This window comes from Pagrus major, chromosome 24 (assembly GCF_040436345.1).
Source record: "Pagrus major chromosome 24, Pma_NU_1.0".
Taxonomy (NCBI): domain Eukaryota; kingdom Metazoa; phylum Chordata; class Actinopteri; order Spariformes; family Sparidae; genus Pagrus; species Pagrus major.
In genome coordinates, this window is record NC_133238.1 from 11,288,308 (window position 1) to 11,312,778 (window position 24,471).

Consider the following 24,471-nt stretch of genomic DNA (forward strand, 5'->3'; position numbering starts at 1 on the left):
CCTCTGCCGCAACAGTCATTGACGTGGGGTCCGCTTCGCGTTTTCCTCCCCTCAAGTGTCAGGTGGTGGGTCGTCCCGGCTTGCCTTTGCGTTCAGCGGTAATTCCCATTAAAATGAGCGTGGGCCGGATGGCAAATTAGACGCTGGCGACCACGGGCCGCATCCTCCATGGCTGACCGGTGAAGCCGCTGTCCTCCCGTCCGCCCTGAGCCCCGCGCCGCGCCGCTCCGCTCCTCTGCGTAGCCTCGACTCCGTTTTTAGAAACACTCACCGACGCGTTTACGTTTTCCCCGGCCTCGGTCGTGCAGGGACAAGGGCGCTATCCTCTTCCAACATGGCGAAGCTGTCTGCCTTTGTGTCGGCGGATGGGCCTACAGCCTGTAACAGACCTCTTTTCTTTTTCAAGCCCTCACCGTCTTCATCTCGCTGCCGTTGTCAAGTTGCCGCCATGTTCGCCAAGAGACGGTGTGTGTTTGCAGGAAGCTGCGTCAAGTCAGGGGCGATGACCGGCAGTGTTTCCGGTTGTGACATTCAAAATAAAGGTCTTGAAATGACTTTTTTTGTGTTGTGTACTGTTTGTGACACAGTTAAAATGAAGCACTGTCTATTTATGACCCCTTATCACATTTATGAACAGTCAAACCAAAGAGTCATTTCTCCTCCTCAGGTTGTCAGGGATATTGAGATATGGGCGCATACGTGCGTGTGTATGGATGTGCAATAAAAGTCAAATCAAATATGTGGCATTATATTCAGGGACCAAAACTATTTACAAAACACAAAATAAACATTAAGATATGTCACAGAATAAACAATCAAGTAAAACACTAAAACATCCCAATATCTCTAACTAATCTTGAGTAGTATAGTTGAAGGCTTTTTAGACGCCACAGAAAATAAAATCTATTAAGTCAGACATAGCCTCATTGTAGGTAAAAGTAAGTTCTTTCCCCTTCTTATCCTTTTGTTTTGACACTCGTGTGAGCCCTTAATATTAATACCTCTTCAAGACCCCATGACCCCCAAATCAGGAACCATTGACGTAGGCTTTACCACAAGCCAGCTTTCTGATGAAGTTGAACACATTAGACCTGTTATATTGTTATTTTAAAAGACATTTTAAGACCAAAAAAAGCAGACTAGCTGATTTTACTAATGTGCATAAAGCATTTAATTATATAGTATATATAGTAATGATATAGTAATATTCAATATAATATTAGAACAAAACAAAAAACCTACAGCTGATGTTGAGCTACATTTTGTATTTTATTTTGAAGGTCAAATCAATAAACATCCGGCATTGTGCTAGCTAATCCTTCTAACGTGACAAAACTTCTCAGGCTCTGACGTTATGCGCGCGCACCGCAGTCACCGCATCCTTCGGCACTTTGGTGCGTCAAGACCGACAGAGTGAGACACGACGTCACCAGAAACTTTCTGATTGTGACTTCAAAATGAAAGCCCGTGATGTCGGTGTCCCAAATGACTCCTATCTCAACTATTTAGGTCTAAAGCAGGAAAGATAAGAACAACTACAACCACTGAAGGCGAAAACATGCAGCCGTGCAGGAGATACTGAACAATAAGATGTGCTGACAGGATAAGGAGAGTTTGTGTGAGCTGTTTTATTCTGAAAATATCCATCAGCAGACTTATTGTAGGTTATATTGTAGTGTGCTTGACACTGGAGCAGACAGACAGGTTGGTACTCACCTGGTTTCAGCCTCAGGCAAGATGCTCTCATCAAAAAACAGGAGCCTGTTTCCTCTTTAAAGGACAATACCAACTTTTGTCTGTTTGAACCAATTTCAAATTAAGAGTACTCCGCCACTGATTTTTAAAAACAAAGGCTGCTGTTGAGTTTGAGACGTCTGAATGTGTCTCTCTTGACGACCACTTCTGTAAAAATTGTTAGAAATCAACCTGGTAATACTGACGCTCACCTCAGACAGGAAGTCCATCAGGTGAACAGCGTGCTTTAATTTTTTGCCAGAGGTGTGACAGTGTTGCACAGTAACGCAACACAGACATTTAAATCAATGAGCGCTCAGGCCTACAACTCCATTACCACTCAGGGACGAGATTGACAGCGATTAAAGCAGACACGATGCTTCACTGTGATGGATTACCTCACTCAAGCAAGTCTCTGCAAGTCAATCTTATGACGGTAATGAAATGGTTGAAAATGAGCAGCTGCCTGGTCGGCGGGATAACACAGTTTGAAAGGCTTACGGCACACAGTGGAAATGTCTTGTACTGATGTCATAAAGGGGCTAAATGCATCCTTTGTTTTGCAAACAAACTGATCTTAAAGGACAACACAATGTCATACTGTTTTATTTTGTTTATATGTGGCGGACCCTGCCACCTTCCTAGCTTCAAACAGTGTTCTGGGGACCTTATTTCCCTCTGAGAACAGCTTGTTTATTCCAGTTTTCCATGGAAAAAATAAATACTTCTGAATTTTCAGCCAGGTGGCCTTAAAGAGACGGGCACTAAAACAGAGCGTTCAGACAGAGGGTGAATAGAGGTGCTGCAGCGATGGACAGTATGAGAAAGATAAAGTGATTTGAGGAAATTAAAGCATGTGAACATTTTCAAGTAGACACCCAAAATAAAAGCAGGAACTTAAAAATGAGCATATGTGACCTTTATGAAAAATAAAATACTTTTATGTTGGTCATATATTTATAGATGTTTTTGAACCATATGACCACTTATTCATGAGGCACAAAATGAAGCTTGATTCTCTGTTGTTTCTGATTTAATTTCTTCATTGAGGGTGGGCCGTGCTAATTGCCGCAGACAAACCTTCCCTGCAGCCATGAGCCTCTGTTTGGTCTCTACAGGAGCTCATTTATTTCAGCTGAGTGCATGCAGCCACTGGTTGTCTAAGGGCCACTTCCGAGCCATTTGTTTCTGCTTGTGTCCAGCGTACAGCCGGCCTAATTAGAGCGTTTATCCCATTAGGACGTAGTATTTCTGCAATCCCAGCTTTCAGCGGCTGTTTGAGCTGCTGCTGTTTTTCTTCTCCAGATGACTGATAATCTGCTCCTGCGAGTCCTTTCAGAGGACAGGCAGTCAGACTTTTTCACGGCTAGAAGTGACACAACACATCACATGCACAGAGCCACGCTGGAATAAGCACTAGTTGAGTACCTCTAATTAAAGCCTGTCAGTCAAACGCTCACTCCGCTCACCTGTAAATAGTTTAGAGTGGGCGATGGGTCACAGAACGCTTTCTGTGGCACAGGATTTTTCTTTTTTAACCACTAATCGAGATCATTTTGTTCTCAACTATTTTGTAATAAATATTTCTGAGTTTGTATTATTACCTCACTAATATTGTAAAAATTCTGAGTTTGAATTTCTTCTCCAGAACTATATAGTGCCCCTTTGATTTAACAGCGATGTGACAAAAATTCAAACCCTACAGGGAACACGACGACATACCAATCGGAGCCATTATTCTCAGTATATGATTAGGAACAGGTACCTCATCACTTTTACTTTGACAATGTATTCATGCGGCATTTATGCACAACAATACCCAGGACACCACAGGCAGCTACCTGCACCCTAGAGGCGACGGTAATGAAGGTTATAACATATCAATGAGTCCCGAGACGCAATGGTGACATTTTATAAAGACAGGAAAACATGGAGACATCTTTGTTGGAGGGCCTTGAGCTGAACCGATTTTAACGTACCCCCGTGGTGTCGCTCAGTCTCTCTCTGCCAGCTGACTACACCCTGACGAGTCGAGGTAAAGGCCATCCCTTCACACGCATTCTCCATTTTACTTAATTATCAATTTTAAAAAGAAAATTGTACAATCAGTCTGTTTTAATCCATTTCCAGATATTTATTAGAGTTGTGCTTACATATAAATAAACAGACATAAAGGCAAAAAGGCACACATCATATCGAGAGGGCAGTAATACCCCTTTATTCACACATCACAAATAACAAAAAGCACTACTAGGCCTCATATTCCCATAAAATTGAACAGTTTTTAGAATGAAATCCCTCAATACCTCTTTTTCTTTCCATAAAACATTTCAATAATAGCTAAAAGATTAAGCAGTGTCTCTAAAAAGGAATGAATCAGCATCCGTATTTGGATCCCTCTTAATGAAATTCTCACTTTCAAAATTGAAAAAACAATCATGGCCTTCCTGACTTTCAAAGCAGCCTATCAATTTAAAACCATAATAAAATAACAAGCAGCCTTAATCACGCATTAAGAACGCAGAATTAAAACTAATTGAGTTTGCATGAAGCCCCTGAGAAGATACATCCCTGTAAAGTACAGTGTAGTTTTAAATCACAACGCTTACTCTCTCTGAAATTGTTATTTTTCTACTTCTAGTTTATTGCTAATCTTGAAGTCAGCTTGCGAGCTATAAGAGGATTTCTCTCCAGTGTCAACTTTATCTTCAAACTAAGTAGTCGGTGTCATCCATCAGGTAGCCTGCTGTGATTGAATCAGTCACCCATGAGTCTCTTACAATCTTAAACTTCTTCCTAAAGCAACGCCTCAGAGTCCTTAAATCCAGAAGTCTTGTTTCCTCTGTGATGATGACATGAGAGACTCCCTCCTCCAACCTCTGCACCACCCTCCCTCCATGGTAGCGAAACTCCAGCGCCCTGATGTCCAAACAGGTGGCAGGTAAGGCGGTTTGAGGTTCTCCTATGTCGGCGTAGCTGTCCATGTAAACCTTAAAGGGTCTGAAGATGCTGGTGGGAAGGTCTTCCCAGCCGTAACGCTGCTCCACCTGGCAGACGTTCACCGCTGTAGACACGTCCGCGCTGCTGATCCGGCCGAACACCTCCCGCAGCTGCTGCTCGTCTGTGTCCACGAAGTAGCTGTCGCCGTGGCTGTCGTACTCCTTGGCGAAGTGCTCCCTGGTGGAGGGCGACATGTGGATCATGTGACGCGGTTGCCATGGGACCACTACCTTCTGGTCCAGGCACTCCAGCAGCCAGGCGGCCCACACCACGTCATGCTGGTCGGACGAGATCAGGTTCTTCACACGCATGTTCTCCAAGCCGGCGATCACGCAGTAGGTGTCCCGTCCTGGGTTTTGGACCACGATACCTCCGCACCTAATGAGGAGAGGACATCTGTGATCAGCTATTTGTAGGTACAGTGACTACTGTTTACCAAAAGTTACAAAGTCTTGCTTTAAATCAATATTTTTGTCTTAACAACGGATAAAAGGACTTCAAGGGCATCAATTATCATCCAATTCTGCAGTTTGTCTCAGCTCTACGGAGCATTTTAGCATCTTTCAGCTCATTGTTTTGGTTTCGTGGTCCCCAATTTTACTCTTTTGTGTCACACTCACAGCTTTTATCAATCTAGTTATCAGGGTTTCCTGAAAATAATTCCCTCAAATCACAGTTTGAATTGTATTAAAGGTGAAGTAAGTGATTCTGTAGAAATACAGTTGATTGTTGAGTCTAATTCCCAGGTTGTCAAATATCGACACACTGCTGATGCATGACCATGAATAGTTCTGGGAGAGACCAAAAAAGAGCTAAAAGAAGAGTACATTCATCAGTTGGGCACAACCAAGACTCCACCTGAATGCTAATGTTGCTCCATGTCTGCTGGATCTATAACTGTTTGCCATCAATCATTCAATCATCCTCATTCTATTTTCTAGGTCAACAACGACTCTTTTAACAACAACACAAAAGGCTTCTTTCATGGATGTCGTGTTACCTGGCCACACCCCTTTCCAGCTCAGCCTTGGGGTGATCCTCGGTGCCATTCAGGATACAGAACTCCACATCCTCGAACATATCCGTCTCCTTTGTAACCCCGGAGAGGTCCTGAGGCTTAAAATGGTCAATGATCCCGATCACCTTCTTGGGTTTGGCCACCATCTTGCGCTTCTTCTTTTGTGGTGAATCATCATCGATGTGGAGGTGCCTCGAAGCGAGTTTCCCGGACGCCTTACTGCGAAACTGATCCAGCTCTGCCAGAGTCATGCACTGGTGCCACTCCTTGTCGTCACGAATCTTCTCGATCCTGGGGAAGCGCAGGGTGCAGTTGGTTTTATACATGTCGCTTCCGACTATTTCAGCTGCCTTGACCTGGATTATGACTGAGTTGCAGGGTTCGATGTAAACTTCTGGTTTCTCTGTACCGCACAAGATGGACGATGGTGGGTCATTTTTCCTATAGACTTTCCAGTGCTTGGCTAGCTTCAAACCAAGGTCGTACAGCTCCTTCATGGTGTATCCAGAGCCGATGCGACAGAAAGTGTGGAAAACCGTGGGTTTCTCGCCAGGCTTTGGAGCTTCGGCAACGGCACACAAGAAGTGGGACATCATACCACCCCTTCTCCCTTTCCCCCAGTATCCACCAACAATCAGCAGGTCAAGCTCATCCATCAACCCGTCCACGTACTCCGGCTTTATTTTCATCCATCCCTCCCCACGCTTGTCAGGCTTGTAGATGGATAAAGGATCCTTCACCATGATCCCCTCTTCTCTGCTGTCAATGGCATCATTTAGGGCATTCACCACCTCCTGCATGGTCCTTGCATCGGACTTTGGCACCAGGTGTATCCTCCCCTTGACAGGGGTGAAAACTGTCTGAAGGATCTCTAAGCGCTTCTTCAGAGATTCCTTGCCAAGCTTCTGGTCGTTAACTAGCAACACGTCAAACACACAGAAGCAGGTCTGTAGGTCGGAGTCATCCATGAGTCTCTTGATGTCGAATTTGCTTCCTTTCTGCATGAAGATCTCAGTGGTCGGGTTGTACGCCATCATCTCACCATCAAGGATACAGTTTAGGACGTTGCTTTTAAAAACGTTGTGGATGTAAGGTGTCAGCGAGCCCTCCAGTGGGGATGCTCCGAACTGCTGGGTGTATTCGAAGGCATTCCGGCTGAAGTACTTGTACACGTCCCCGTCTTTGTGCAGCTGTATACGCTCCCCGTCAAGCTTGGTCTGAATATAAAATGGGCTGTTTCCCATCTGTTTCTCCACATTACGGATGTTCGCCACAGCTGCCAACATTGGCTTGAAAGCAGAGAAGAGTCCGATAGAGACGTCGCTTAAAGACACGGAGGGGTTGTGGAGCTGCTGGCACACTTTGTTCAAGTCCGTGTTGACATTATAGAGCTCAGCAGCGTCCGGGTGGAAGACCTGGAGGACAGTTTCTTTGCTGATCCCGAGCTTCATGTCCTTCAGAATCATTCTGATGAGCCATTTCTGCTCGAGAGCCGAGCTCTGGGTGATGAGGTGCAGCAGACTCTTTCTCACGAGATCCTTCTTCTTGGTTGCGTTGTTGATCGCCACAGAGTCCAGGAAGTCATTGACTTCTTTGACGCTGAGTTTTCCTTCACTGCTGCACCGTTTCTTTAGCACAAAGTATGCCATGCCTGCAAAATCTCCTGCTTCTCCTTGGGATGCAGTCGGAGCACGGTAGTTCAACAGTTTATTGGCTTCCGGGCCATTCTTTGGGAGGCCTAATACATCAATGTAGAGTTTAGCCAACATGTTTTCTTTGATGCCGTATGCCATACGCTCTCGTTCAAAAGAGGGGACGATGAGGCGCATAGCTGGGTAGAAAGAGTCTGTTGTTTTGGGGTTGTCTTTGTGGAGGGCGGAATGAAACTTCCTCCATGATCCAATGAAGTCCCCAAGGATTTTGGATTTATCTGGACGGAGTTTAGACTTCTGGATTTTCTCACAGGTATTACACAGATGAAGGAAAGGAACCTGAGCAGCAACGGAGGGCTGAGCTGCGGCATCGCTTTTGGAAGTTCCCTCCATGTTGAAATCTGTTGTATCGAAATAGCAGTGTAAATCAATGAATCTTGTCAAATGGAAATGGTTAGTCTATTAATTGACTAGTTGATTGACTGAAAAATAATCTGTTTTATACAATTTTGACAAATTTTATGTCATTTTCAAACAAATATTATTCTGGTTCCAGCCTGTCAAATGTGACCATTGATGCTTTTGTCTCGTGTGACAGTAAACTGAATATTATTGCAATGACTAAAAGATTAAATGTCAACTACTAAATTAATCCCCAACCTATTTTTTACATTGTTCAAATCAATTACAGGCTAAGGCTTAGCATAACGTAATCAGATGACCACTGACCGTAAAACTTTCTGTCACATGAAATCAGCCAGAAAATAAATGAATTTTTGTTTTTTCTCTTTTCTGATTTTGTCAAAAAAAGAGGTTGCTCTTAAATGTGGTTGATACATTACAATACAATCCTAAAATATAGAATTGGACAAAAATAACAAGAATAGAAAGCCAGAATGTGCCCAAGGAAGGATACATACTCTAAATTGGTGCCCCGCTTAGCTGATAAACCTATTCTTCAGATTGAACAATGATGAATCAATGATTAAGAAACAAATCTACTAAACATGGTGAATTATTAGTGTTTTAAAGCGCCATTTTCCCCCCATGAAATGTCTTACTATTCGAGTTGCAGGTTGCTGGTCCTGACATGTTCTGACATGTCTCAGAACAGCCAGGGCTTTTAATCTGAAAAGCAGCTGAGAGGAACTGTCTAAACATGATGGTAAGCATTTCTTTTTTTTCCCAGGCCAAGCATCCATATGAAGTAAAGCATCTTTTACTGATTATTAGCCACATTTAAACGTATTTACACTGACATTTGCTGCTGTAAAACAGAAAACCACGGTTAGTTCACTTTCAAAATAAAAGTATCTGTTGTCATAATGACGTCTGTGTTGTACAAACATGTCTGACCGGTGAAGTTACGGACATTTGCCGTCAAACGAGGCGATATTTAACAGCAATTTTGTATTTTTAACAGCAACTTAATGTGATATTCAGCTCACACTCAACAAAACGTGATTGAATACAGCGGTTGATGCTAGCTGAGCTTTCATTTTGAAAACACACCGCTAAAGTAGGAAGTAAAGTGTTATTATCTTATTCTTTAGCTTTATTTGAGGAACAGCGACGATAAATGTTAGAAACATAATGACATATATCAGATTTGAGAGTTACCTTGCTCTGTTTACTCTGTCAGACTTCTCCAAGCGACCTACAGGTTGAAGACTTCCTCATACACAAATTGAGTGGGGACGTCCACCACGATAAACATTCCCCTGGAAACATGAGCGGAACTTTTGTTCCTCCACATTGTTTATTTGTGTTTTGAAACTTATTGAGTTACTAAATTATTGTCTCGTGAAGCTCAAATTTGACACTTTATTTATGTTCTTATTTTTTTATTTGTTTGATCTGAAATGTCGTATCAGGAGTGGGATTTAGTTGTAACTTCCTGTTTCATATCATTTGTGCTTCATTTAAAACTTGGTGTGCTATTTATTTAACGCAGCAAAACGTTTTTTATATATCATCAGTAACATATCAATTAAAACATATTCTTGAAAAGGCTTTAAATTCCCTGGACACATAATACTGTTGCTCTCCCGCTCACCAGCAGAGGGCGACACTGAGACGCTGCAGTGCTGAGGAGGTGCAGTCAGTGAGGCTGTTTACTGTTCTGTACCATGATGAGCCTGGAGCCTATAAATCAGTAGTAAGCTGGTAGTGAGAGATAGGAATGTATACTTGTTGACCCCAGGACGTTTCTCTTCTCTTATGTAAGACACATCTGGATCAGAGTCCTCTGGTAGCAGGAAATAGTATAATCTATGAAACCTAACCACCCTTTTTTTATTGCAGTAACATTGCCTTGAAAATTAATATGACAGTCATGATGATTATAGGATCATATACAGATTTTTAACCCTTCCATGCATGAATTATTAAATCACAAAGAAATTATTTTTCATTGTTTGTTTTTACTCTTAAACAAATGAAAAATCATGCCGATAACTTTTGTTTGCAATATCTTATTTTGAAAGGCTACTGAGTGAACACCGTGCATCAACGGTGTAACAAGTGGTTTTGGAATAACTGTTAAATCCTTTAATTCACAGAAAATATGAAAAGTATATTCAATATATTTCAACTAAATGAGAGATACTAGATATACTTTTATCCATATTTTATTTCACATATATTTTGTTTTTCTTGTACATATTTCTTTTGTGGCTGAAAATATATCTGCCTCTCCAATGGACGTTATGCATCAAGGGGTATATTCTGCCTATTAGACTTATATTTAGATGACATTTAGAGTATTTAGAGGTGCAATATGTAAGAATTTTAATTTTTAAAAAAGCTAAAATTATTAACAGAATGTGAAGAAATAACATAACGTTAGGATGTCTGTTTATTGTGTTGCAGAAGTTAGCATGTTAGCCCACATCCCAACCTGGTCCAAAGCTCCTGTGCTAGCAGTGTCAAAACCAAAACGCACAGCCAACTGAGCTAACTAGCTAATGGCAGCTACAGTCTGTCGCAGTTAGCAGTCACTCTTTCCAACACCTTAGTAAGTTGAAAAATATAGTTTTTCATGTCTGGTTTTCTAAGAATAAGAGAATTTAACAGTTAGGTCCTTGGTGCATCTCCTCTTCCCTCCGCCATTTTGACTTTATCATGCCATATCACAAAAAAACAAACACATACAAAGATAAGATTTAAATGGAATTGTGGACAAGGCTTTGGGGGTCCACCACCTGGTGATTGGGACATTATACTCGCAACTTAAATGGTTAAAAATGGCTTCAAAATATCTGTCCACTGTAGTAGACACCATGCATTAAAAGGGTTAAATGATTTTAAGCATTTATAAAAAACAAATACAGATACAAATACTTTGACTCTTCTTATTTTAGGGTGTCAATAGTCCTGGTTTAAGGTCTCGGTCGTCCCTATCTTCACATGGGTTTCCTCCAAGTGAAAACTGAGAAAACAAGTGACATTTGGGCTGAACACGGTGTGGATCTTGCTGTACAATATTGCAGCAAAATCGCCTAAAACTCAGCAGAAATTAGAAAGAGAAGAAAGAAGCATCAGGACACAGGACAGAAGAGAACATCTAGGGCAAAAGTTAAGTACTCTTTCAACATTACTCTCAGCTGCCAGTAAAACCAGGTGTGGACATTTCTTTGGTAAGTAAGATATGATATAATAAGAGCTGCAGGAGACGCTTGAATGCCTCTTGCTAATTGGTTTGCGGCATTTCTCAAAGCATAATAACACCATAATACTTTTGTTTTGCTGTGTTGACTTGTACTGCACGCGGTCATTTGAAGGTTGCACAAACATATTTGTTTCTCGCTCTGCGTCACGCCTTCTAACCTTGTACTTTGTTTCTATTACAAACTTGTTTTGGCACTAACGTAATTTGGCGGTTGCTGGTGCGATTCCAAGTACATACCGTTGCTGGTAAAGTGATGCCAAATTGTTCCAGTGATGTCTTGTTTCCCATCAAAAGAATCTGAAGCTCGTACTGATGTAGAGTCCACAAACACTGACGCTCAGGTGGAGTCAGGTCGAACTGCCAGCCATCACATTTTAATTGTTTTTGTGTACTTTGATTTGATGGCAGCTTCAGACTGTGAATCTTCCAGGCTGGAGGTGCAGCTCACTCAGTAACCCTGACCTTTGACCTATGTGAGCGAGTGCGTGGGAGGAGAGACTTCCCTACAGGGATCAATAAAGCTCGTCACTGGTTGTTTATTTGAATGTCTTTTTTAAATCAAAATCCTTTAAGAAGCAGGAAAATATCAAGACCTACAATTTATTTATGTACTTTATAACAATAACTTCTCCTATGGACAATCCTTAATGAGGATGCTGTATAAACAGATGATAGTTGTAATAATAAATAGATAAAATCTGTCTAATCGGACACAGAAGGTGGGACTCTTGGATTACTATAATGATCGATGGAGTGCCAGAAAAAGGAGGTGACTGGTTGCTCTATGTAATATTATATATATTTATATATATATATATATGTGTGTGTGTGTGTGTGTGTGTGTGTGTGTGTGTGTAGATTGTAATTGTGTGTATTATAAACATCAGTTGCAACTTAACAACAAACAATTGCTTAATAAATGCTTTGTTAGCAGTGAGATAACTATTAACTAATGTTTAACTAACTATAAATGACCTATTTCACTGAACCTTTAATGAAACGTTAGGAAAAAGTACACAAACATCCTCAACAACCCAAATTTGGCATTTTCTGTTCCTTCCTGCCGCCAACAGGGGGCGACCTGTGTCTGTGCGGGCCGAGCTGCACCACTGAGCCACTGAGTCACACGCCAGCCAGAGTTGTTTACCTGTCTGCTGCTGCTGCCTGCTGCTGCTGCAGTGGAGGATTGTGGGATATGTGTGGGGAGGGAGGGAGGAGGTCCATTTGGAGCTACTATGTGCTCCAGCAGTGAACCCGCTGTGTTTTCACTTCACACACAATGCAGTGCAGCGGAGAGGAAAGCGAGCCGGCTGGGCTGCCTGTTTGGACTGTGTGTGTCTGGTGTGTTGCATGCACCTGTGCTCATGTGGGAGTGGGTGATGCCGTGCAGGCTGCAGCATCACACCCCCATCCTCCCAATCCTCCCCCCCACCACCACCTCTGCAGCAAACGGGCCTGTCATGCTGTCATGCAGCAGGCAGTGGAGTTACATAAGCCCTGCTGGATGTGCTGCTGCACTACAACGAGCTGCGGCCTACAAGACAGTAAACAACTGACGTCACTGCTTCCGTGGCATGCATCAGCTCGCACTGGGACTAAGAGGGAAGAGGAGGAGGAGGAGGAGGAGGAGGGGGTGGTTTATAATATGTTGGTGTAGGACTGAGTGAGATTTTGGCATGGAGGCACAGAGTGGAGGAGAGAGAATTGGGCAGAGTAATAGAGCTAAAATCCCCCCCTGACATGGCTGATGATTAAGTGGTGCGTCAGCCTCCTCGTTCTCAGTGACTTGTTGGCAATGTGTGGCTGCACAGACAGTCGTAAACACTTCCTGTCCCCTGCTGCTTGATGACACATTGTTTGGCAAAAAAGCTTCACATTGATTAATATACACAGAAAAATGCAACTTCTCAGAAAAGACAGTCTGGGCTTTCCACGTGGGATTGCACATCGGGAGATGGAAATAGGAAACGATGAGTGGACAAGGACTTTTAAAAGGACACTCTGCTTCATTTTACACATGAAGATCAGTTTATCAGTCGTGACGAGCACTTCCAGCCTGCCAAAACATCTGTTTTATATATTCTGCAAACAAATAACCCAGATGATGTGACTGTGATGTCATCAGGGTCTTCAGACTTTTAAATTCTCACCACAAAGTGTGTTACTTACTTGGGACTTGAAGTTTAAAAGATGCTTAACCTGGCAAAGAGGGTGTAAGGAAGAGGCGCTATTGAGTTGCATTATGGGAAGTGTAGGATCCAGTCTTTTACGGAGCCTGACCCAAAAACTTGAGCAGGATTTATCGACTTCTGCCCTGTTGGTTGTTTAGGAGAATGCTCCGGAAATGTTTTGTGGACTATGAAACTTCACCCGACTTTCCATCAGCATAGAGGTGAGGATATGATCCCTTAATTTTAATGTTAGGGTGACCTGATCCCATGGGGCGAATACTCCCCTGGTTCCCCCCATGTCTGAAAAGTGCAGCGGATGTGCCCTCTTGGATGCCCCATGGTGGATAGAACAAAATAAAGTGCCCTCTCTTACATAATCTAATATGTCGAGCACCTCTGATTTTGTGCTGCTTCAACACCTGAATTTCCCCTCTGGCTTTCAATAAAGGCGTACCTGATCATATTTGCTTATCTCCGTGTGAAATGAAGTATGGCATGTATGTTTGGTATTCAGGCAGTATAGCGCGCCAGCTGCCGACGGTGGCCAGAAGGCTAAAGCTGACATACATAACAACCAAACACAAATACAGTGTGCGTACGAGAGTGTGTTTTCAGTACAGTATGTACCCAATCACACGGTGCCTAATGTGCGTTCCCAGCAGTTGTTTTATAAACAGAGTGAGTGCTGTGTGTGCTTGCCAAAGCCGCTTTTTGATGCACAGCCGCCTCAAGGCATGATTGAACTCCTCACCGCATAATCTTACACAAATGTCAGGAGAGATGAGGACAGGGAGATCCTGTTCACCTAAATCGCAGTGCACAAAATATTGTGCTGGGCTTTTTTTCAGCTGGCAGGGCGAGCCAGACAGTACCCAGCGACCTTCGTCTAAAATTAGACCAGCTTCACACATCACTGCTATTCCACACTGCGATCTGCCCTCTATTTTTTTTTTTACCTGTTTAATAGCTGTCTGTCTGTCTCCACGCTCTGTCATAACACGCTGTGTCATAACAGCTCTCCTTCGCTGTTGTTATGAAATTGCATTTCCAATAAAATCCCTGAGCGTTCTCTGTGCTCATCAGACTGGCTGGACAACCAGCTGACCTGTGCAGAGGTCTTGTTCAGTTACATCATGTGGCATAACAGCAGAGGGGTGGAGAGGTCACCATAGTAGCCCTTCAGTGACCCCAACGTGGCCTTCGGCTAAAAGCATGAGGTAACAGCCCCTGCAGCAATAAAGTGAAGCAGATGGACTCACAAAGATGGTCAGGGTTAGATTACCAGCACCTGATAAAGAAAGCAAAAGTCTTATAGGTAGCTTGAACCGATGAGTTAACTGATATATCATTTAAGTTTGCTGAACAGATGCTAGTTGAGTCTGTTATTATGTTCAGATATCACAAGTCTTAGTTAAATAATCTCCCATCCCTAAAGGCTCAGGTGTCACTGGGCCTAATTAAGCCATGGAAAACTATAAAGACTGTTATTGGGTCTGTGATCAGCATGTTGGATTTGTGTGTGAAGGGAGGTGTCGGCTTACTGCCGCACACTCTCACCCACGCTTCTTTCCACTGACACCTAAGTCTTTTGAGATTGGCAGTTGCCCATTTTGCTGGTGTTAAATTTAAGTGCTTTTGACACCACTGATCACGCCATCATGATTCATCCGTTTAAGCCCTGGGCTGACACATCAGTATTTGCATTTGATGGCTTCTTCTCTTGTCATAGAGGAAATTTGTGGTCTCCAGTGGGAGTCATATTTCCTTTTATGCTCTGGGACGTGGTGTGCCTCAGGGCACCGTTCTCGGACCGCTGAAAGTTTCCTCTCAATACTTCTCTTGGGCCTCATTACTCACAGCCATGGCTGAATTTATTATTGACTATATGTGGATGATACATGACTTTATATTTGCAATTGCAAATTGTTGCATTACTAACACACCTGATTGTGTAACATTGTTAAAAAAATTGTTATGATTAATAATTTAAAAATGTTTGTCGGGTCGAAAATGTGTCTTTTGTTTATGTCTGTGTAAGAATTCTGACAGATAATTCTAGCTTCTAAGATTTGTCTGCCAATAGTAGAACGCCGTTGGTATCACGTGGTATCTGTGTTTCATCAGCGATCAACAGTCTTGGTAGTTGTGCAATGTTTGCCATGTTAGCACCGCTAGCTAGCATTAGGAATGTTAGCTAGTGCACAAACTGGCAACCAATTGTGGGGGAAGACGATTCAAACAACAGCAGCATTGTGATGTGATGCATTGGAGGGGAGGAGATGCAATAACACCTTTAATGTACAGAAAATGAAAACTCAACAATTCTGATAATTATCATCGTACATGTCATTGTCTCAGCATAATTAGCACTGACATTACTGAAACATTAACTGCTTCCAGCTTCTTTAATGTGAATATATATTGGGTTTGTTTTGTTTACAGTCTAACAGGTGCATTTTAAAAATATTTTCTGACAATAATTGATGAATTCATCGATAATTAAAATAATAGTAAGTTGCAATCCTGAAATATGGCAATCTACACGCCAGCAGCAAAGGCCCCTATCCAAACATGCGTAGTATAACTGAAACACTTTACACTTTGCATTATATTCATGTTATTTAACATAATCCTTCAATTCACAAGTCAAGTTTAAAGTTACCATTCAGCTCCTACAGTTAACAACTGAAACTTGAATGAGTCATTGTTGAGTCAGCCAGCTCATCGTCATGTACAAACCTGATTAACCTGTCTTCTAAATACACATGGATTACTATTGCTATATATTGTATAACAGGCTTTCAGCATCTTAAGCCTGTGAGTGATGTGTTAAAGCAGGATGGATGTTATGATTGATCCTATGAAATGAACCGTATCCTGTTTTTTTGTTCAACTTGAATAAACATAAAGAATGAAATGAAAGATGAATGAAATATAAATAAACAAATAAAACTAATATGTTTACTCTTTTAATCTAACTGACCGAGATATGTTAGCAATAAATATCCTTTTTTCAAAAAAAGCAGCATACACGATTTGATGTGCTTAATACAGGAAGTATTTTCTGAGAAAACTGTGTACATTAGGTAATGTTTTATTATCCTGTGTGCAAGCAGGGACCATATCAGTATTGTACCCTTTAACATATTCATTTTCCAGGAAACAATAAATGTAAGGTATAATAGGCTATTCATCTGTCCCATCCATAATCTTTATCCGCTTATCTTTTGTTTCATAGAAGATGTAATAAATATGAATACATTGAAATTGAAATCACATTTATTTTTTTTTGCCTCTCGAAAATGCAGCAGCTTTTGTCAAAATCAAACATATAGACCGAGGCTGGATTAGCAAACTGGCAAAGCAACGCCCGATAGTGACCCAGTTGTCTGAAAACAATTGGTACACAGTCTAAAACACTTGGAGGTGCACGACTACACGCCATGATAACTTGCAGCACCAAACAAACACAGCTTTAGCTATAGGGATGCTTTGAGCTAAATGCTAATTTCATTTTTTTTTTTTAAATTAATTAGCTATGTTTTCAGATTAGATTGATTTTTGGGTTAGCATGAGTCTATTTTTGTCACGGAAGACTGACTGTGCATGTTATTAGCTTGTAAATATTTGTAGTGTTATTATAATGTTTAGGGTTGATGGGATAAGGGATATATTTTTGTTTTGTCTCATATGTGATGTAAGTGGGTTCACTATGAAATAATAAAGAAATATACTATTAAAAAACATGGGCACAATGCTAATGGGGGCCCCCTGCTCATTTTTGCCCCGGGGACCTTTGAGTGAGTTAATACGGCCCTGCTGTTGAAACATGCAGAATCTCTGCTGTACATGCAGGTACAGTCGAGATGGGGCGTTTGCAAACACATGAAATTAACCATTTTCCATTACTTCCCAAATAATTCTATTAATTAAGTTATTATCTGTATTATTTACAATAAGATATTCACATGTATACCATGGTCACTCAAGCACATTTTGTATTACAGCTGAGGTATCCCCTGTGTTCTCATATAAACACTCTGAACCTGAAACAAGCACTTACAGGCATTTACGTCGTCAGGTTTCACTTCCAGTAAGGTCATATAATCGATCACACTGTATTCTGAACATTGTGACTGCTGTAATTGTTATCCGCTGCGGGCTCATTATCATAAGTGTTTTTCTCTGAACTCTCTGAACTGTCTGATAGAGCGTTCTGAGCGATCTGCTCCTGTTCTGATGGGTCGCTGTTAACTGTTAACGTGTCACATCAGAAGCCAAACACACATACAGTATCAGCTACCATGGAGAACCCAACAAGACAGCGTCTTATGTAATGCTGTGCTATCACCGGCCCTGCTTTAAGGAGCAGCTCTGCTCAAAAACAACTTTACATAACATTCAAATTAATGACGGGGTAATGTTCTGAGGGAGTGTGACATCTTGTTGGACACATGGGTCAGACTTTGATTCAAACCAGGGAATGGTGCCAACACTGTGAATCTTGATCCTAAACACTGTTAAATGGGACATGAGCTTTGAACTGTTTTGCTCTGTGTTGTCAGCCAGGCCATCTCTCTTTAGTAATCTATTTATTGTTTAATTCTCTCATAATGGTCCAGCTAGGGACCAAACATACAGCCCCACTGCTATTTCAACACAAAGGCATCAATTCAGATCCTTTACGCTCCTTGGAACGTTAACGACAGGGCGGGATTGATTTCTTTAACAGCGTTTAACGTGCCCTAAGGGAACATTAATAAATCACAGATACGCTCCCATTTATGTTGTTTATTTCTCAGAGGTATCGGCATGTTTATGTTGTGCTCGGGCCGGGACTTTAGCCGTCAGTGCGCGGTGCCAATCAGAGACAATTGCAGATCTCCTTAATTCAATGAGCAAGTGGAGCAACAACAATCTGGTCATTTGTAAACAAACGTTTAGTCTCAGCCTCTGTAGGATCTTTTCTTTATTCCCTTTATTCCCTACTTATCTACTTAGAATAATTGTTGTATTATGTTACTTGACATGCAGTTTCAAGATCAGTTGTGATCATTTCTAAGCACGTTTTGGGTTGTCTCTTCTCCTTATTGATCTTCTCATTAAGGCATTTATTTATAGCTTTCTAAATTGCTCTCCTTGAACAACAGTTGTAAAGCTTAGCAACCCTAATTAGCAGGTGTGTCAAGCTTTTGAGTTAAAGAGTTAGCCTATATTAACATTGCGTTTGTGTACTCTAAGCCAATTGTTAGCATGTCTGGCTAACTAGCTTACGACCGGTAGACTAATAACAGAGTGTTGAGCAGATAATTGATAAACTACATTCATTTGTGGGATCATCTGTGCGTTAACTAGTCCTGGATGCTATCACAGTTTTAGCTAATGCTTACGTTAGCTGATCTTTATTGGATCAGGGAAAGTTTACACTACAGCAACCCCAGGCAACATTCCTCAAGATAGGGCTACATTTAACACAATGGTTATTCCTCAGTTAAAAGTTAAAATATGCAGTTTAAAGGATGAAAAACACATGTAAGCTAAGCAGTCATGGTTTTAGCTTCTGTCTTTTAGCACAAAGTCACGTAGGCAGCTGTCAAGTGAAGATCCTTTCACCAAGTTCTCGTTTTTAAATGCTAACTTTAGCCATATTAACTTATCAACTAGCTGATAAAATCTTGTTTCAGCTACCAATTGTTAGCATATCCAGCCAACACATAACTATTAGCATATTACCAGTGAACTTCACTGTATTCGTTTATCGAGTTATAAAATGCCCAATCTGTGTTGAAGCCAGTCCTGGATGCTATCACAATTCAAGCTAACTTAGCGCTACGTTCAACACATTGGTTTCCTCTCATCCCAAAAGCCCAATTAAAAGTAGAAAATATACAAACAAGTATGTGAGCTATGCAGTCAAAAACAGTTTAAGCTTCAGTCTTTTAGAAACAATGTCATATATGAGCCTTTAAAACTTTGGACAGTCTGATTTCACTGCACATGTGTCATGCTAGAATAAAAAGCTTAATAAAATGGCTGACTTTTGAGGTGTCTATGCTTTACACACTCCCAGTCATGCTTTAAGCAAACACTGGTATCACAAATCCCAAAAAGGACTGACTTCCACTTTCCTGTTTATGTTCTATGAGCATGTTTTCTGCAGTGCAAATGTTATTTTGATGTCAGACATGAACATAATAGGATTCTGTGTATCAGAAAGCAGGTTGCTCATTCGACCAAGGCCACCGTTTTGATAACAATAAGCCGTCTGAAACCCACGTTCACCTCCCAGCTCTGGCTTCCTCTCCCGAGTAGGACAAAAACAGGTGCCAAGTCCATGTTTTGTTGTAAAAAAACAGAACTTTGTGAGCTGACTGTACAACCGTCATCCAGCAGCTCGACTCATAACACATGCAGGTGTGTCATGATTAGTTGTGTAAGCATGAGGCGTGGAATTAAAGGTCACACTCTGTTTACAGCACACTTGCCATTAATGCTCAGATAATCTCATGTTTATTTTGTTTATTGGGCACCTTGGTGCAGCCTATCACAGCCACCAAGAAGAATTGTTTTTGGTCCCACGGCTGGTCATCGAGATTAATAACTATTCTGCACCTGCTGTTGATTTCATCTCTCTTTTTTTTTTTTTTTTTTAATTCATTTGCGTGTTTGCAGACAGCACAGAGTAAATGTGGGTCTGGATTTGGTTGTAAGGTTTTGGGTGCAGCATCTTTGCGTGCCACCGCTCTCCATTAAGCTCCTCTGAATGTGTGTCTCCGACTCTGTCCTGTTCTGTAAGCTTTAGCCTCGTGGCTGGCATGTTTGACGGATGATTTACTGGGCCGCTGCGCACGCAAACATGCCCCCTGTGTGACCTCGGTTCGGTGGGTGTTTGTTGTGCTGCTGACTAAGATTCCTATAGGCACTAACCCAGTCCCGCTAATAGGCTTGGGCACAGGTTCAAACTCCTGCAGACAGCTGCTGGTGGAGAGTTCATATGGGGCATATGGTAAGGAGCGGTATAAGACTCCTGTACAAAAACATACAGTTTTACAGGAAGTCGGTAACTCTATACTGTTGCTGTCACTTAAAAAAACTGCCAATAATAACAGCTTTAGCTCTGCTCTCCATATAATGCTTTGAGCGAATGTACCTCCACGTGACACCAGCATAAGAAAGGTGATTATCTTACTCAAATATAAGGTTATGTAATGTACTGTGTTCAGTATGTTGAAATGGAACTCGGCATACAAAGCGAAATGGTTGCAACACCTCTTTTATGTGTGCGTATTTGTCACACGTGTGCTTTCTGTGTGCACACGTCTATTTTTACTTTCAATACACTGATATGTTTATGTAGTTGATACCTGACGTGGTGAGTAACAAACTGTCTGAGGTTGAGGGGGAGCTGTCTGACACAGGACTACAGAGATATTTACTGAAGTTAGCATGCTAACTGCTAGCCCCAGCCCATCCTTTCTCATAATACCACTCCGAGCCTCGAGTCCAGACTGCTAGCTGTACGGCTAACTCAGCTAACGAGTAACTCTTGTGATATGCTGCCCCCCTATTTGTTTGGAGTATCAATTCAAGTGGTGGCCAATTCTTACATATTGCACCTTTAAAATGTGGCATTTTTTAAAGTAAGAAACTTTTTGCATCATAACCGAGGCTGTAATATCTCATGAAAAGCACATCACACATTGGTGTTTCTTAAACAGATGCTCTTTCCCACAGAAAACACCACTCCCGAAACGCCTCGTCAGTAGTCCCGCCTCTAATTCCGTGACTTTGTGACATCACAGTACGTCACCATGTCACACATTTGCATGATGAATTCCTAGCAGCTAGTTTGGCACGTAAGAATGAATTTAGCACAGCTGCTCTGTTGTTGTTAGTGGTGCTGGGCCAGGCATGTGTGAACTGACCAATCAGAGCAGACTAGGTATTCCAGACGAGGGTCTTAAAGAGACAGGAGCTAAAAACAGAGCGTTTCAGACAGAGAGGGAGTGTTTTTTTGAGCATTAAAGCGTGTAAACCTGTTCTAGTAGCAACCCAAAATAAAAGTATGAACTTAAAATCAAATGTGTCCTTTAAAGTAAGATTAGATTGTTTTATTCTGTAATCCAATGGATAACAAAGTAACAGACTACATCAAAAGTAGTGTGATTCAGCCCTGGAGGCTGCAGAGGAGATGCATGGTGGCAGCACACGGGCTCCATGAATAGAAACCTTCGGAAAGAAATATTGACCTCGTTTGCACGTCAATAACACACAAACGTTTGACGGAAGCACGTCAGCGGTGCATTTTCGGCAAACATGAGGCGGAATTTCCATAGATGGAGTTGACTCTATAACAGCGACCCACTCACACTGTTTAACAAGGCCCGAGGTGTGTGTGTGTGTGTTCAGCATGTGTGAGCTAAGTGGGCCGTTATCTTTGTTGTGTGACCGTAAAAGCCTGGTTATTGGTCATAAAAGTGCACGCGTCAGGACACAGCGAGCCCAGGCCTTAACACTCGTGTGTGCAGTATGCGTCGTAAAGCTTAGCCGTATGTACACAACATGCTGTGATATACCGTGTAAGAGCCCAGAAAGGCCATATCATTAAGCTGTTTGTCTGTGTGTGAGTCAGTGTGGACATCCGTGTTTGTGTGTGTGTGTTGCCCTGTGGCCCAGGTAACAGAGGGACACGTACTTTCTGATAGATTAAGCCTTACATAACAGCACATTCCACTCAGCAGGTAAACAAGCACCGGGACTAAGGTCAAAACCAGGGAGGCACCGGCTCGACTGCGGAGCCAGACGCCGGAGGCTGAAGCCTGTCCGAGCCTCACTGACCCACAATACATACAAACTCAAGCTGTCATTAAAATCTGAATGGCTTAGAAAGCTCAGTCATCAACAAGGACTGTAAGCACCCATTTGGCCAGTCAGTTAATTGCCAGTGTAGTACAGTAACAGTCTCCAGTGGAGGCTGAGGAATGCTGGAAAAAATGTTGTTGTTGGAGCACCGAAATATGCTGCGATAGCGCCAAAAAGTCCTGTGATCCGTCACATGAGGAAATATTGGAGCGAGGATGACTGCACATATAGGAGGAAAGAAAGTGTTTCTAATAATGTCTTCACTCTTATGTTCCAAGTCAAGTTGCATGTTAGAGAAAATATATATTCAATCCTCGTGTTAGTGTCAGCGTTAGCATTGGCGTTTCTTCTCACTGTACATAAAGTATTCAAGGATTTATTGCATTGTTGGACTGTCTGACTACATGGTGACCCCAGTGCAATTTTTGAGTATTTTCAGTCACAGTATTTTGAATTTTGTGCTACTTAAAGGAACAGTTCACTCAAAAAGGAAAAATTCCATCATTAACTTGGCTCCATACAGCTTGTCTGGCATAATCCAAGTCTCCCAAGATACCGAATTCATTTTGAAAAGACGTTATTTACACCCTTGATGCGCAGTCAAGCTTGTACACCCACTTCAGACGGTGTGCATGCTAACACTTTTAGCTTAGCAGCTATACGGTGAAGATTTCGGCTTAAAAAGGGTGTAAATAACATCTTTTCAAAGATCAGTTTGTGATCTCGGGGCTTCCAGAGAGTTTGATTACACCGGAAGAGCTGTATGGAGCCATTTTATGTTTGGTTTTTTTACATTTTAAAACAAGTCCCCATCCACTTCAGTTGCTGATGAGAACGCTGTTTTGCTGTGAAGCTCCAGAAATGTTTTGCGGACTAAGAAACTTCAGCTCACTTTTCATCGGCATGGGGGCGAGGAGATAATGAGTGAATTTTCACGTTTGGATCAATTTACCCTTTAATACTTATATTCCACTGCATTTGAGAAAGAAATATACAGCATTTATTGTCATCTAGTTATTATTACCTTACAAAACATAAGAGCTGCTTGTAAAATTATAAGAGGATTAAACAGCGGTATTATAAAGAATTCATAGTGTTAGCAGTCCCTAAAGGTCTACTAGCATCCTGAAACTGTAGCTAGTAAAAGGTTTAATGCCAGCAGTTCATGTTGGACTGTAAGTGGATGCATTTTCAAGTTTTCCTCATTTAGCAGTGCAGTGAGTACCTCAGATTTGGAGCAAGGTTGCCTTCATTCATTCATAATCAACACACTCACACTAATGGAAACACAAGATAAGATCAGCCTGATTGTACCCTGAGGGGAAACTTGGCTCAGCCCCAGAAACATCAGAACAGACGCAGGTAACATTACAAGACAACAAGCCGATTACATTAATGTTAAATAAACACGGAAGGTCTCCATGCTGACATCCACATGTAGGCATTACCCAGAGCGTTAAGGCTTTAATGCATTCTAACGCAAAGCAATTTTTGTAGCTGTAGAATAGGCTCTGTGCAGCCACGGTGCTGGTTTCACGGCTCTGCTGCTCCGATACAGGAGCCTCACTAATTCGTTAACAGAGATGAGATTAGAGGAATGTATAGGGGGGGGGGGGGAACAAGATTTGAACTCAAGCCAAAGCTGGAGGGAATGTATGGCATTCTCAGAGACGCTCAGTCAGATGAAATGTGCTCCTTCATGCTTTTTAAAGTGAATTAAAATACTGTGATGATTAATAAATCATCTGATTATATCGTGATCGTATCCTGTAAAGGCTGCAGTACAGTAAAGTGATATCCAGTTCCAGACATTTGAACAATATCTGTCATGTCACATTCACGTATGTGCTGCCTTTCATGCTGGGAGGTGGAGTTACAGGCGGAAAGGCTGCCAACCAGTGACCGCAGTTCAAGACTGCATTTCAACATTTCAACACCTGACGTTGCATATTACATATTGTTGCTTCACATGCAAAATTGACTGCAGAGGCGTAGGCCGAACACAGACAAGCCTCTCTATCATCCTTTCCATTAGCATAACAAAACTATGCTAATATTTCGCTAAATGAATGTTGAAGGCTGCAAAATCTGCAAAAAAAATACTAATACAGCTATTATTTAATATAATAATACAGATGGAATTACATTTATGTGTTCTGTTGTAAAATATCATAATGATGCGTTAAACAACAACATATACATCCGTGTTTGAATGTGTGTTTTCCAGCTTTTAGGTCATCATCGGTATCATCCCAAATCCAGTGAGTCAGATTGGTTGTGTGCTGAGGGCCGCCCTCAATGTTAAACTGCCATGCTCCGCATTATAGGCTTAAGCTAATGCCTCATTAGCATCAGTGTCTCACT

At 41.8% G+C, this 24,471-nt stretch overlaps 1 protein-coding gene across 2 annotated transcripts; it reads right to left on the minus strand.

Annotated features, from left to right (window-relative positions):
* Window positions 1-3,843: 3,843 nt before the first annotated feature.
* Window positions 3,844-11,454, minus strand: lig4 (ligase IV, DNA, ATP-dependent). 2 transcript variants are annotated; one of them, XM_073462692.1, is made up of 3 exons: window positions 11,312-11,454; window positions 5,735-7,805; window positions 3,844-5,112 (listed from the first exon to the last, which is right to left on the minus strand). In XM_073462692.1, the coding sequence occupies exons 2-3, from the start codon at window positions 7,795-7,797 to the stop codon at window positions 4,443-4,445; spliced, it is 2,733 nt and encodes a 910-aa protein (XP_073318793.1). In that variant the 5' UTR covers window positions 7,798-7,805; window positions 11,312-11,454; the 3' UTR covers window positions 3,844-4,442. The 2 variants fall into 2 exon arrangements, with proteins under 2 accessions (XP_073318793.1, XP_073318792.1); XM_073462691.1 differs by lacking the exon at window positions 11,312-11,454 and adding an exon at window positions 9,025-9,096.
* Window positions 11,455-24,471: the final 13,017 nt, after the last annotated feature.